Consider the following 14,986-nt stretch of genomic DNA (forward strand, 5'->3'; position numbering starts at 1 on the left):
CCTTAACTTCTAGGTTGACACCAATTTTGCCTCATTTGGCTTCACAAACTCCACAAAAAGTGGTGATACATAGTTGTTCAAAAAATATTTATCTCATTAACTAATAAATGCCCCGAAAGTGGTACAAAAGTGCTACAGAAACTTGGAGAATTAAGAGCTCACCACAAGCAAGGGTGGTTTGGAAAGGCCACCCAGGGAGGTGGGATTTGATTTGCCTTGAAGGATGGGTGGGTCTTTGGTGGTGCTGCGAGAGGGGGACAGGGCATCCTGGGTAAAGGGACTAGGAGGCACACAGTAGGGCCAGGAGAGCACAGCATGTGTTCTGGAAACATGAGCCTCTTAATAGTATGAATGAAAAGAGCTAACATATTTTGAGTGTTGTAGAGTCTTTACTTGCATTATTTCATTTAATCTTCACAACAACCACAAGAGGTGGCTGCAAATGAGGAAACTGAGGCACAGAGGCAGTGTGACTTGTTCAAGGACATGCATCTCTGAAGTGGGGATTTGAATCCGAAGTCAGGATTCAAACACAGCCTCCTGGCCCTGAGCCCATGCTCCTTGCTGCTGTGGCATATTGCCCGGGTGCCAGGTGCCTTAGATGGCAAACAGTCCAACTTTCTCCCTTGTAGAAATCTCAGACTGTCTCATTCCTGGAAGAATAAAAAAATCTAGACTCTAGCAGGTGTATAATTAAGGGTTTTGTAGGAAGGAAGAATCCAAAAATGAGAGAGGGACCATATGGTCTTTGAGTGTGGAGTGAGATGTTAGCCTGTATTCAGTGGAATCGAAAGGTTTTGTACAGGGAAGTGATGTAATGACAGGGGAGAATGTGAAAGATTAATCTTGTGGTGAATGTGCACTGACACTAGGGAGATCAATTAGACATAAAAAAGGAACTTTAAAGTAGACAAATATTACTGGAACAGGCTACGGAATCAGTCTCGGGGAATGAACAGAATGGTTTTTAGAGGGTTCCAGGGCTTCTAGTAAGTTATATTTCAGGCTTATTCTCCCTGTATTCCTTGTAGCATCCCAAAATGGGCTGGGGGGAAAAATCAGTGATTTAGCAAGCATTTATTGTGTGCTCACTGTATGCCAGGCATTATGGCTGGGTACTTAAAACAGTTAGAAAGACGTGTTCAGATGCCTCCAAGGATGGAGAGGCCGGAGGCACAGGTGGCACCAGGAGGATTTGGTAGAAAACAAAGAACTTGATGGTTATTGAGTTTTGTGCTAAAAGCTCTGACATGGGTCATCTCATTCAATCATCTTAAGAGCCCTGTGACAGTCTTGTCACCCACGTCTTCCACACAGGGAACCTCCATGAGGGTGGGTGACTTGCCCAAAGTCACATGACTCCTAGAGAAAGCAGTCTTCCCAATCAAGTTCATTGTCCACTGAAACAACTGTTTTCCTTTTTCTCTTCCTGTGTGTCCTGATGTATTCTTGAGCAAAATTCAGCTTCCTGGGTGTCTTCTCTCTGCTTCTGTAAGTGCTCCTGGCTTTTTTGAACTTCCTTTCCCCTCTCTTCTGTGGCACCCTGCTTTGTGGAACAACGTTCCTGTATCTGGCCTCTGTCTGCGTTCTCTTGTGAGAACAGATTCAAAGTCCTCTTTCCGGGCGCCTGAGCCAGCCCTAGAGAAGAAGGATCCTGCTCCAGGAAAGCAGTTTTAGGGGACTCTGTATTCTGGGTTGTTCTTAGCACTTAGCCCTGTCTTCAGTAACACAGCTACTAGTAGTCTCCTTTCTGATTCAGGGGTGTTAGATGTGGACCCCTGCAATCAGAACATGTTCAGACTTCAGAATGATGGTCAAATCATTCCGAAGCTGTGGGTGATGGTCACGAACAGGAGGAATTATTGGGGAGGCCTTGCAAGGTCTGGAGGGAGGAGAGTTAGGCAAGCGGATCATCATGAGAACCACACACTCTCCTTAACCACATGTGATCTGTGAAGTTGAAAAACGTCATGCATGAAGCCCAGGTGGACAGACTGAGGACAGGCTGTGAGCTAGCTGGGAAGGTGTCTGCAGACGTTGTGGAACGGCTGAATGGGACTCCATGAGCACTACCTGAGTTGACGTGGGCAGAGAAGAGGCATAATATGTGCCTGGGTGGTAGTGGCCCCACTCTCAGACCTGTTGGAACTTGGTAACAAGACCAGATTTCTTCCTCAACCCTCAGAACTTTGTTTTTGCTCTGAAATGGTTCCTCTTGCAGGGCAGGCAGAAGGGAACACCTGTGTGGAGGGCTACACTCAGGCCCAGAGGCCTGCCTCTTCCACAGCTCCTGGTCATTGTTCCCAACTGGCTTTGCTTGCCTTCTCCCCTGCTGCCCTGGGCTGCACGTCTGGACAGGCAGTGCATGGACGAGGGGAGGGTGTCTGCGGGGCAGAGGGTGGAACAGTCTGTTCTCCCTTTGCTCCTAGGTGCTGGCTGGGATGAACGTCTACCCCTCAGAATTTGAAAACATCAAGGAAGAGTACAATGTGCGCGGCTACCCCACCATCTGCTATTTTGAGTAAGTCTCCTGCTTCCCTCCTGAAGCTTGCTCCCCTCCGTGATGGCATTTGCACGCTGGCTGAGCCCACGTTGTCTCTCCACGTTTCACAGGAAAGGACGGTTTCTGTTCCAGTACGACAACTATGGGTCCACAGCTGAGGACATTGTGGAGTGGATGAAGAAGTAAGTCTGGCGTTTGCCTAGAGGTGGAGGGGTTCCCAGAGGGCGGGGCAGCTGCCGGGCCCCAGGGTGGTTCCTGGTGGCAGGGCTCTGGCTAGGGGTTGGGGAAGAGAATGAGGAAGGGAAAGGGTTTGCTGTGCTACCCGTACAGCTGTTTCTGTGATGCGTCTAGGTGAAGGTGGAGGTCTCTGTGAGTTTAGGATGCAGGAGTTGGAGGATTGGGTGTGACTTTGGCTGTGATGACTGCATTTTAAATAGTTTTTCCCCTTCCTATCTGTCTGATGGGTTGAGGTATTTCTCACCCAGGATGTCACGTTTGAGAGAAGTTCCACTGCAGGTCTCTCTGTAAATAGAATTGTCAGTTGAAATTGTATTTCAAACATAACACTGTGTGAGCTGCTGCAAAGCTACTGAAAAATCCTCTAATGCCTTGGATTTGCAGAGTGCTTTGCCTTCACCACGCGCTCGCCAGGACACTGCTGCACGGCCCCCTGTGGTCCCTGTTCTGTAATGTGGTTGGATGCTAGTAACCCAAACAGCCCTCACCTGCAGCCCCTACCCTGCTAGGCGTGTGACTTGGGCATGACGGTGGGACTCTGACTGGGGCATTGGATAGGGAGTCCGTCTCCCCTACACCCTACCCCACGACCAGAGCTGGGGAGGGGCCGCCTCTCCTAGACCCTCCCTGGGCCGTCCCAGCTGAGTACTCACCCTGCTTGCCTGGCACTTCACCTGTCACCAGTTTGGCTCTTACCAGTCACTGCCCGTGTGGGGCTATTTGTGCATGGTTTTTGGATTAATAACAGAGAGCATTTTGGGGCTGCACTTTGGGCATTTTGGGGCTGCGCTTTTGAGCATTTTGGGGCTGACACTGTTCTAAGCACTTTCTGTGGATTCTCATGTAATCCTCAGAGCAGCCCTGTGAGGGAGATAGCATTATCATCCTTACAGATGGAGTAACTGAGCACAGCAATGAAGTCACTTGTCCAAGCCCCTGCGGCTGACAAGTGGCAGTGCTGGGGTTGACCCTGGGCAGCAGCCCCCACGGTCTGGTCAGCTCCCCCGAGTTCTGCTCAGAGCCTCTCCCCCTCGCCCAGTTGCCAGCACAGTGGATATTTATTGACTTTGTTACCTGAGGGGCACAGATTTAAAGAATTAGTCATCCAAAGATATGGAGGTTGAAATATGTATTTTTAGAATGGGAAAGGAGGATGAATTTTGTACCAAAAGAAAAAAAAACCCCAAGAAACAAACTGTTAGATTCTAAAGGTTGAAACTCGAAGTCTTCTGTTCTCTCAGTTCCCAGGGGCCCCGGAGATAAAACACAACGATAGCACCGTGTTTGTGTAGCGTCTTGTATTTCTTGGAAGCATTTCCACACCTCCGTCCGCATCTCTCACCTCGTTTCCAGCCCCTGCCCGAGAAGGCAGCTCCCCATTATCATGTGTTCATTGTCTTAACCTGGGCCTTCGCGCCCTGTTTTCCTTTTTCATTTGTTAATAAGCATGTCCTCTCCTCCAGCCAGACATATCTTGCTCTGCTTTGGGAGAAGGTGTCAACAAACAGCAATCTCATTTGTCACCAGAGCATAAAATCTGTCTGCTTCCCTCCCCTTCTCTAACCTTTTCTGGTTTCAAAACACACTCATATCTTTTTGGAAGGATAAAGTTTGGTTTTTGTAAAAAAGTGTTCAGGATTGCTTGCTAGCCCTAGACAAGGGAGCCCATCAGTGTTTCTGAGACAGGTTATTATGTCCCCCCTGGAACCTGCCACTCTGTCCCCCCACCCTTCCTCTCTGCACACCACCACCCCAGCTCCTCCACCAGCCTCTGCTCTGGCCTGGGCAACCCCAGGGCTGCATCTAGGTCTCTGTCCTGGGCTGGCGCCTCGCCGCTTCCCACCTCCGCCTTCCTCCCTGTCCTCACCCTACATGGGAAGGAAACCTTGTTAGCAGCTGCTGGTTCAACCTGGGTCTCCAAGCTGAGGTTGGTGGGGTAACTCCAGGGAAGGGAAGGCAGAATTAGGGTCTCCCTGGGCAGCCCCTCCCGAGCTGTCCAGCCCCCTGTGATCACTGTGTTGGGGGCACACACATGGGGGCAACTCCTCCAGAAGCATGACTACAGCCCACTCCCCCAGCATGGCGGGGCCAGGGAGGCGACCTCCTGAAGGACCCCCAGTGAGCTGCCTCATGTCACGCCTGGCAAGAGCTAGTGATGTCACTGTGCTGCCTACTGGCTTAATTTTTTTTAAAATATTTTCTGATTTTTAAGGCTATTCAAATGAGATATGTTATTATAGAAAAACTTAAAAATATCCTTAAACAAAAAGAAAAACACCCCCATTACCCAAAGATAATGTGTTGAGATATTGTGGTGAATTTCCTTCTAGATTCTCCCCCCACGTATACTCAGCTCTCATGTGGTTTTCCCACTGTCAGGTGTTTTAAGTCTTTCCCAGATTCCCCCCACAATCCTAGTGGGTAACAGTGATCCCACCTTTCCTGCTTCCCTGGGCTCTCCATTGGCTGCTCACGGCTTATGGCAGCTGAGCGTAGAAGGATGAGGGTGCACCCAGCCTTGCTGATTCTCCGGATAACTTTCAGAAGCCCGGGAGGGAAGAGCCTGGATCCTGCCCTCTGAGTGACCCTGGTGGGTGGGCACGGTGTGAGGCCAGTGGGGAACCCCTGGTGTCGGAGCATCCCAGGGGTCTGGGGCAGCTGTGTTGATCGTGGCCAGTGTGCCCTCTTGTGTTCCTGACAGCTGCATTTCGCATTCCGCTCTCGGATTTCATGCTGCTGAGTTGGGCTTGGCGGGTAGAGTGCAGAAGTGGCAGTCAACTTTGGCCCAGCTACCCATTTCTGCCTGTGTGTTTTTATACAACCAGAAGCAAACTGAAACCAAATACACAGTTTTCTCGACTTGTAGATGCTTAGAGCTGCACGTGCAGCTACCTCAGGCAAGGGTCCACTTTGTGCAAACTTCCCGGTCCTGGAGAGCCTGGGAGATCAGTCACAGGGTTGGAAGGGAATGTCAGAGTCAGTGACTCTGCCCCCAGTAGTTCCCTTTTCAATGTTTGCGTTACCTCTCTGAGAGATGTGGTTACTACAGTCCTGCTCAGACACCTCAGAGAACAGGGCCTTGACTCATTTTGAGGTTGCCCGCTTGTGTTTGAGCAATTCTTATGGTTTAGGTTGTGGATGATATCTAGGAACATGTGGAGATAAATTTACAAGGTATCTCACATCAGTTATCTGTCTAGATGTTCCTGAGAGGTAGGTAAAGAAAAGCCTACAAATATGCTGTCCTGTAGATGATTTAAGTCAAGTTGGTTGCCTGAGTCCCTAGAGCTGGTAAGTGGAGGAAACAGGACTCGCACCCAGGTCTTCTGACTCCCAGTCGGCTTCTTTCCCTCTCATCTGCTGCAGATGGGAACATTCTTACTTCTGTTGAGCTGAAGTTTCTTTCTTTGGAGCTTTCTCTTGGTGCTGGTTCTCCTTTTTGTGGCCATAGAAAGCAAATCTTAATTCCTCTTCCTGATGCAGTCTGAAATACTTGAAGATAGCTATTGTGCTCCTCCTGTCTTCGCCTCTCCAGGTTAAACGCCTCCAATTCCTTTAACCATTCTTCCCTCAATCCGTCATTTACTCAAAAAGCATTTATTGGGAATCTGCTGTGTGTTAGGTGCAGGAGATACAGAGATAAGAGGGAGCCCTGGTATCCAAGGAGAGAGACAGTAAGAAACACAATTCGGGATTAGCGTTTTGGCCTCAGACTTCTACTCAATCCCTGTCTTTCCAGTAAGTCCCCTTACCACTGTGCCCAGCTCTGTGGTCCTCTCCAGAATGTAAACTTCCCGTGTCTGCTGAGGGGGAGAGGGGTGTTCACCTGGCTGGAGGGTGAGGGGCAGGATCTGAGGGCCTGTCTGCTCAAGCTTTCCTTCTGCTCCTATTTTCAGCCCCAGGCCACAGTCCTGCTCCAGGGGGTGGTGCCCCCATGTCCCTCACAGCCTTTGCACTCTAGTGTGGTTCTGGGGCCTCTGCCTCCTCTCCGTACCCAGCACCTCGGGTTTCCGCCATCTCTTCTGCAAAGTCGGTTTTCTAGCTTCTAAAATTGCACTGACCTCTTTTTCTTTCTTTGGTGTTGTCTTCTTTCCTATTCTTTTTGCTCCTGTGGGTTCATACTTTTTTTTAACTCCTGTACTATTATTTTAGTGGTTTTAGAGTGTATTGTTCTCCATGTTTAACTAGAAGTTTCTCAGACACTTTCATATGCTTGTACTGCCACTAAGCCATGGTTTCTCCATCCTGTGGGTATGCTCTTGCTGGATTTTTAAAAATTATTTTAATTTTTGAATAGATTCCATTCACATTAAAATAATTTTTTAAAGATACTTAAAAATTATACGTTGAAAAGTCTCCCTTCCACCTGTTTCCTCCATCCTGTTCTCCCTTACACACCCTAGAGGTAACAACTTTGATTAGTTTCTTTATGCACATACAAGCAAATGTGAATAAGAATTTTTTTATCTCTCCCTATTTTATGCACAAGCTAGCACATTATGGACTGTTCTGTGCACCCCGGCAATCTGTCCACATCAGTGCGTAGAGAACATCCTTGTTCTTCTTTGCCCTGCTCAGCCCTCTGTTGTGTGGATGGACTGCAGTTGACCTAACCATTTCCTACCAGCGGACACCGGGTTGTTTCCAGTCTTTTCTATGACAGATCATCTACAATGCATACCTTTGAATTCACATAATTTTGATGTGTGCAGGTGTATTGTAGAGGTGAATACCCTGAAGTAGAATTGGTGGTGTTTTGAGCCCAAGTATAGGAACCTGGGTTTTCCTATATTGGTCTGGGACCACTGTCTGGCTGGTAACTCATCCCGAAGCTTGATTTTTGCCATCAGCCCCATCTGCTGTTGGTACACATGGGCTGAGAGCGGTTTGCCCTCTCTGTCACTTCCCATTGCTCGGGACCAGCGTGGCTGAGGCCGCCAGCGGGGCCCAGGCAGAAGCACCAGAGAAGGCTTCTGAGGGTGACGTCAAACCCAGGCCATGCTGTGGGGTGGGGGTGGTGGATTCCATTGTGTCGGCCACATTGCTGTCATGAATTCTCACGCTGGCTGCTGGAACTTTACACTGTTTTCTACTCTAGACTCTCAGAGGCAGGAAACAATGGTTGTCTTTTCACCTTTGTCATCCTAAAGGGTTTTTCAAGGCAGCAGTTAGGGTGCTCTGGCAGAGGTGCTTGTGGCAGTGAAGAGGTTTGTGTCACCAGCAGTCTTGTCCTCAGCTTTGGAGCGAGAGGGCACCTGTGAGCCTCCCTCCTCAGAGCAGCTGGTGACGTAGATATCAGCACACGGTGGTCCCAGGTGGCAGCAGGCTCCAGGGCAGTTCGGCTGCTTCCTGAGGTTTTGCAACCAGCGGCGGTAGAGTTGGGATTTGGACTGACCTCCAAGCCCGGCTCTTTCTGCTCCAGCGCTCTGCCTCTGGGAGAACTAGATCACTTTGTTCCTGGTCTCTAGGAAGATTCGTGACGCAGCGTAGGCACTGTCACTGTTCAGGTACCCCCAGCCTCGTTCCCCTTGGCCCCACTCTTCCTCATCATGACCCTCCTCCCACTCTGGTCATTGAGTGCCCCTCACCTCCCATGTGGCCGCCTCCCGCTCCCTGCCGTCCCCAGCCCAGATTTGGTCTTCTCACACACCTGGCCTCTCTCTTTCCTCCTCAGCCCCACACATATATCCCTCTCCCCTCCATTATTGCCTCTCCCCCTGCCTGCCCTGTGGGGACCACTTAACACAACAGTGAGCTTTTCCAAAGGTCACTCTTGGCTGTTGCTATTTATTCTTGCCAGTTTGCTGAAAATTTGAAAGAGCTTGAGAAGCTAACAAACCCCCAGATTCCTGGGAGGAAGCAAGATTTCTTGAGCTGCCTAGAGAACTATAACTGAAAGCCTATTTGTAATAGGATATCAGCTAGGCACTTCTCTGGGCTGAGGGGATGGTGGAGGTGGGCAGGGCCAGACCACTCACCCTCCACTCCTCCACCAGGGCAGTTTCTGGTGGGCCCCAGATGCAGGCCATGCCAAGCCAGTGGGGGCTTTGTGCCAGGGGGCTGGATTTTGTAAGGGCTGCTCAGGCCCTGGGGCTTGCTCTGAGCTCTGCCTGTTTTTGGTCTTCCAGTCCGCAGCCGCCACAGCCCCAGGTGCCCGAGACTCCCTGGGCAGATGAGGGCGGCTCCGTTTATCACCTGACCGATGAAGACTTTGACCAGTTTGTGAAGGAACACTCCTCTGTCCTCGTCATGTTCCACGCCCCATGTGAGTGGAACCTTGCTCCTCCCTGCCACAGCCTTCCCTCCCCCAGCGTAGGACGGGCACTGCTCTGGGATGCAAATTCAGCAAGCACTTGCTTGTCTGATGCCTCCTCTGTGCCAGGGAGGCGCTGGTGCCAGGCGAGTTCCCCGCCCTCGGAGTGTACACAGCCCAGCCTGCATCACCGTCGGAACAGCACGGAAGTCCTGATCAGGCCACATGTGTCCCTCCGCTCAACCTGGCGGACCTGAGCGGCTTCCTCTAAGTCCGTGTGAATTGGGAAATGCAAATGGATTTCCAGAGTTGGAGGAATTAGGACTGGAAGGGCCCTTAGATATTACCTAGAACAGTAATCACTCCTCATCTTACAGATGGGGAAACTGAGACCCCTAGAGAGCCTGTATGTTGCTCAGCAGCTGGGAGGGCACAGTGAGGCCAGGGCTGGACCCTCAGGCCCCCCAGCATCTAGAATGCCTTATTTCTGCTTCACCCGATGTTAGTCACAGCCTGGCAGCCACAGCAGATCAAGGAAGGAAAATGTGTGAATGCTGTAAAGTGTGTTTGCAGTGATGGCTGGAAGACCTGTAGCTCAGGATTTTTCTAGGCCAGTGTTCTCCCAGTTCCCATGGAGAAAGGGAAATTGATTATAATTCGTTTCCAAGAAGGAGAAGGCTGCTCCTGGAAAAGTGAGCAAGGATCGTGTAAGAACAAGGGGATGACAGCTCTGGGCACAGAGCTCCCAGGAGCAGCTCCTGGGAAAGGCAGGCCCATCCCGATGGGTGAAGGAGGTGGGTCCTCACCCCCCAGGGACAGGGTGCATGTGTGTGAGGTGCTCTTCTCTCATAGCTTTCTCCCAGCAGTTTGGCCCAGCGATGGCAGGTAAGAGATTGTTGGTTTGGTGATCAGTGTCATAATCACGATGTCACTGCGCGTGAGGATAGGTAGTCTGGTCCGTAGAGGCACAGTCAGTGAGGAGATACATTATTAATCGCCCTGTCACAGGGATCCTTATGCTAACAGCTGTGTATCACCCTACAGTGACAAAGTGGCTTCTTCCTGGGTCACCGCCTTTCATCTTACCCACAGCGCCACACAGCAAGTATGGTTAGCCCCACTTTACAGATAAGAAGACTGTCGCACAGAGAAATGGCATGAGTCGTTCACAACCCCATGAATCCTGTACTGCTGACCTCTGGTCTGCGCACCCTCTCTTCCCTGGCACCATCACAGGGGTTTGGTTAGTTGGGAATTGTTCATAAATGGACCACTGTTAGGATTTCCCCAACTCCTTCTTTCTTATAAGTGCCAAATTCTTAAAGAATCCAAAGGAAAAGTGTTCCCTATCGACCTTCTCCTTCTGAATTTCCAGAAAACTGACGAAAAACCAAAAAACTAAGTTTCAAAGAGCCCCCATGAAGGGCAATGACAGACAGGGCCTTAGGATCACGTCACCCCCAGCCCGAGAGGGCCGCAGTGAGGGCAGCTCTGTGGTTGGAGGTAGCTGAGAAACTGCCACCAGGCAGCGTGCTGTGCTCTCCCCAGCTGGTCTGTGCTGTCCCCGCGGGGCTCAGAGGTGCCGATGGGAGCGAGCCTTGCAGGAAGTTACTTTGCATCTAGAGCTGCTGTCACCTTGCCTGCGTCCCAGTGAAGGCAGATCCTGGCTGGCTGTTTTCAGCCCCCCTGGGAACATCACCCCCCTGCATCCGTCCTCCAGTCTGTGTCAAGAATGCCCACCTGGGGGCTGGCCCAGTGGCTCAAGCGGTTAAGTGTGCGTGCTCCGCTGTGGCGGCCTGGGGTTCGCTGGTTCAGATCCCAGGTGCGCACCGACGCACCGCTTGGCAAGCCATGCTGTGGTGGCGTCCCATATAAAGTAGAGGAAGATGAGCATGGATGTTAGCCCAGGGCCAGTCTTCCTCAGCAAAAAAAAAAAGAGAGGAGGATTGGCAGATATTAGCACAGGACTGATCTTCCTCACAAAAAAAAAAAAAGAATGCCCACCTGGCTCCTGGAAGAGTGCAGAGTGGTGTGAGCAGTGGTTCGTGGTGTATGCATCCCAGCGTGAAGAGTATGTGTCCGCTTTATGATCTAGTAAATTTTCCGAAAACAATATGTACCAGATAGATTGGAATCATTTAATAATTGTTTATTAGGCCCTTTTTTTTAAGAACTCTGGTTGCAAACTGGACATTTTTTTGTCTGTTCCTTTTTTGTGGTCTCAGGTTGTGAGCAATCCATTGTAGTGAGCTGATGCTTGCGGGGGAGTCGGGGGTCCCCAGGAGCCTGGCTATAGGGTCCCTCCCTTCCCTTCTCCTTATGACACATCCTCTTCCATCCCTGAACCAGAAGGATCTTGCTCATCACGCCCCGGCCCCACCAACCCCAGTCACCTATGGGCATTGAATAAGGGCTTAGTGAGTGAGAAAACAAACAAATTAAGTTGTTCTAGAGCTAAATTAGAGAATGAGAACTAGAAATCAGATGGCAGCTTTTGTTTTCCCCATTAGTCATTGTCATTAGCAAATATTACAAATACCACTCTGCTCTATGTAGAGCCCTGTTGAGGGGGCTCTGATTTCAAACTTAGCAAATGGAGATGTCAGAGGCTTCTGTTGGTGGGTGTCTGCCTGTTAGGGACCCTGCATTCTCCAGTGAGGGGTCTGCCAGCCCCCTGGTCTGCACGTGTGCACACATGCAGGTTTATTTCTGCTGGACTGGCAGAGCGAGAGGGATCAGAGCAAAAGTGTGAGGTGAAGCTTCCTAATGAACTGCCTCTTAAAGTGCCATCAGATGGGAACAGCTCTGCGTCAGGTTATCTGTCTGCCCAGCTCTCCTTCTTTATCTAGGAGCGTGGTCTTGAGCCACGGAAGGGATGGAAGGCACATGGTTTAGAGAGAATTTGGAGCCCAGGAGGGGTGGACTGAGAGCATAGAGCTCTTAGCTGCCTGGCTGTGCATCTCATGCCAGAGTGCTTCAGAAAACCCACAGAGGGACCCAGAGAAAAGGACAAATGTCTGGAGGCCAGACACTGGCAGTGCTGTCCCAGGTTTCCCAAGTGCATAAAAGGTGAAGTCTGGAAGTCACAGCATTACAGGTATCAGTCCCAGACCACATAGGGAGGATTTAGAAACAGGCTGTTTTGGAGACTTAGAAAAATAAGTTGGGGTCTGTCACCGCAGAAGACCGTAAATTCTACTAAGAGCTGCCGGATGTGCTTGGTCTGTTTCTTGGGATAGAATTACTAGGTTGATGAATTAGCATGTCTTTCTTTTATCAAAACTGAGTCGCTGTTTCCCTGACTGCGAAGGGGAGATGGGGAGAACCGGGCAGGATGGGGCCCCCCTGAGGGGAGCGTCTCCTTGGTGCCCTGTGACTGTGAGTCTGGCCTGGCTCTGTCTAGAAGGTGGTACTTGTTTTTTAATCAGCAATTTTGTTGAAATGATAAAAAACAAGGCGTACTTCCAAATCTGCAAGGGTTAGAGTTGGAAAAATGATAGCTAGCTAAAATATTGAACAATTGCATTAAGATTTTAAAAGATCCCAACAGACTGAAATAGGCTCAAACTAAAAAGCTGAATTTACTTTTATGCTAACTTAAAATGAATGCGTGTACATTTTATAGAGGGATAGTATAGGAAAGTATAGAGAAGAAAATTAATGTTGTTCCTGACACTGACTCCCAGAAAGAGCCACGGTCTCCCTCTGCGGTATTATTTCTATGCACAGAGTAAGTGGTCAATGTTACTCTCTCTCCGGGTCCCACTTTGAAAGGCCAGGAAGAGAAAGAGTCTCAGCCTTGATCCTGACCAGTGCCTGCCCAGGTGGGAGCTCCCTGGCACCTGAAGGTTGCAGAGGCAAGTCCCTTGGTTCTGTATCTGGAAACTTTGTGGGTGCCTGCGGGGCCGCACTCCTGAGTTCTTGGCAGGAAAGGCACACAGGCCCCTGGTTGTTGTGTATTATCAGACATCTCCATTGGCCCCCTGCCCGCTCTTTCCCGCCTTTCTTGCCACTTACTTCCCACCTCAGCCTCTCCCCTCGCCTCATCACCTCCTTTCCCTTCCCTTCCCTCCCAGCTGAAGTCCGTTAGAAACTCCACACAGGTTCTCTCACAGCCTCTACATCTGATGCCTGAGAAGCGAACAGATAAGCCCAGGCCCAGCACAGTGCAGGGCCCTCCACAGACGTTAGCTCCAGTCCTGGCCCGGGTCACACCGAGGGAGCAGGGGGAGCTGAGATTTATAAACAGCTTTGTCCCCTGGACCCCGCCCTCCAGGATGGGGGCAGGCATCCTGGGGAGGACAGTCTGAGTGCAGTGTGAGCAGTGGGCCCTGAAAGGAGTGTGCACCGTGCAGTGCATGGACAGAGTCTGGGCCCGTGGCCCTGGGGGCAGCCTCTCCATCGCTCAGCCCCTCCCCTTTTGTCATCCATCTGGCCCTCAGTGTGGGTTCTGGCCGGGGTGCAGGAGGCTGCAGCACCAGGCCCAGCTCTTTGATCCTGCAGAGGACAGAGATGGTGTCCAAAAAAGGCATGGCAGCAGGACACTGACTGTTCCTGCTCTGCTCTGTGGTGCCTTTTGTTCCTTTCTGCAGCGTTCTGAGTGAGAAAAGGCAGATAGTACAGCACTTGTCTTCTCTCCTCACTGTCTGTTTTGCTGCAGTAGCATCCTCCGTGTACCTCCAGCCCGGCGTTAGGCTGGGAAGGACGCGATGCTCCCGTAACACTGCCTCGGTGAGCGTCGCTTATGTGGGGATGGGAGGAGGAACAAAGCGGGGGCTCCCTGGGAGGGGTCCTCTCCCGTGTGGGTGCTGAGGGGCATGCAGGGAGACAAAGAAAGAAGCTGCTGGGAAGCAGAGCACGCCCTTGCCACCCCTTCCCCAAGGCTATAGGGCCCAGCCCTGCCCGTCCGCCCTGCTCCGTCTGCCCCTTTCCTTGGCAGCAGGCCCGGGATGAGACGCTTTCTTCCCCACAATTCGCTACCAGCAGGTGTGTGCTGGAGGCTGCTGGGCCCCACCTGCCTTCCAGGAGCTGGGCTGTCTCTCTGGATTCAGTGGCAGGTCCCTGTCAGACTCCAGACTTTCTGCTGCTTACTTCATTTCTGTCTTATCCTCAAGTAATATGTGATCTTTGTCGAAAATCTAGAAGGAACAAAGAAATACAAATGATTAAGGAAAAAACTGCCTATAATCCCATTATCCAGAAACAATTACTTTTCACTTTTTGGCATCATTCCTTCTAGATTCTTTTTCTTTTCCCCTTGTTTTTAACTTTTATTTTTTAAATTAACATACAGTTAAATTTTTTTCTGACACGTGTAGATTTGTGTAACCATCATGCCATAAAACTCCTTTGTGCAGTCACTTTTTTTTTTAATTGCACAAATAATTTAAGAATAATATTAACAACATTCTTGTTATTGGCAGTGAACATGAGAATATACATGAGAATATAGTGCAGACAGTGGAAGTCCCGCTCCCCACCCCGTCCCCCTTCCCAGGGTTGACCACTGCTAACAGTTGGTGTATCTTCCTCCTCCTGTGCTTCTACCTAAAAAACAGGGTTTTGTTTTTTGTTTTTTTACATAAATAATCTCATTCCCTGTCCATTTTTCTGTAATTTGCTGTTTTTCACTCACCGGTAGGTCTTGAAGATATTTTCGTGTAAATGTAGATGCATTTACATCTACATATCCATCTGAATTTTTAACCACTGAATAGTATTTTATGATTTAGATATGCCAGAGATTTTAAACCATTCCCCAGTTGATGCACATTTGTCTCCAGTCTTTGACTATCCATACAATGCAGTGAGCATTTGTAAACATATGTACTTGGGAATGTGTCTAAATATTTATGACTAATTCCTGAAAGTGAAGTTGCTGAGCTATGGGGTCAGTGTGCTCAAACTTTGATAGGCACTGCCAGCTTCCCTCCGGAAAGGCTTGGCCGCACTGGCAGCGTGTGATGGAGCCTGCCGCCTCACCAGCCGTGGTA

The 14,986-nt window shown here is 50.1% G+C and overlaps 1 protein-coding gene across 1 annotated transcript in view; it reads left to right on the top strand.

Annotated features, from left to right (window-relative positions):
* Positions 1-14,986, top strand: part of PDIA5 (protein disulfide isomerase family A member 5) — an 88,597-nt gene that overhangs the window by 50,002 nt on the left and 23,609 nt on the right. Inside the window, exons 9-11 of the mRNA XM_058555926.1 lie at positions 2,430-2,521; positions 2,614-2,685; positions 8,869-9,005. Of these exons, the coding sequence (XP_058411909.1) occupies positions 2,430-2,521; positions 2,614-2,685; positions 8,869-9,005 (301 nt within the window). The remainder of the gene's footprint in view (positions 1-2,429; positions 2,522-2,613; positions 2,686-8,868; positions 9,006-14,986) is intronic.

Source organism: Diceros bicornis, chromosome 15, assembly GCF_020826845.1.
Source record: "Diceros bicornis minor isolate mBicDic1 chromosome 15, mDicBic1.mat.cur, whole genome shotgun sequence".
In the NCBI taxonomy this organism is placed as follows: domain Eukaryota; kingdom Metazoa; phylum Chordata; class Mammalia; order Perissodactyla; family Rhinocerotidae; genus Diceros; species Diceros bicornis.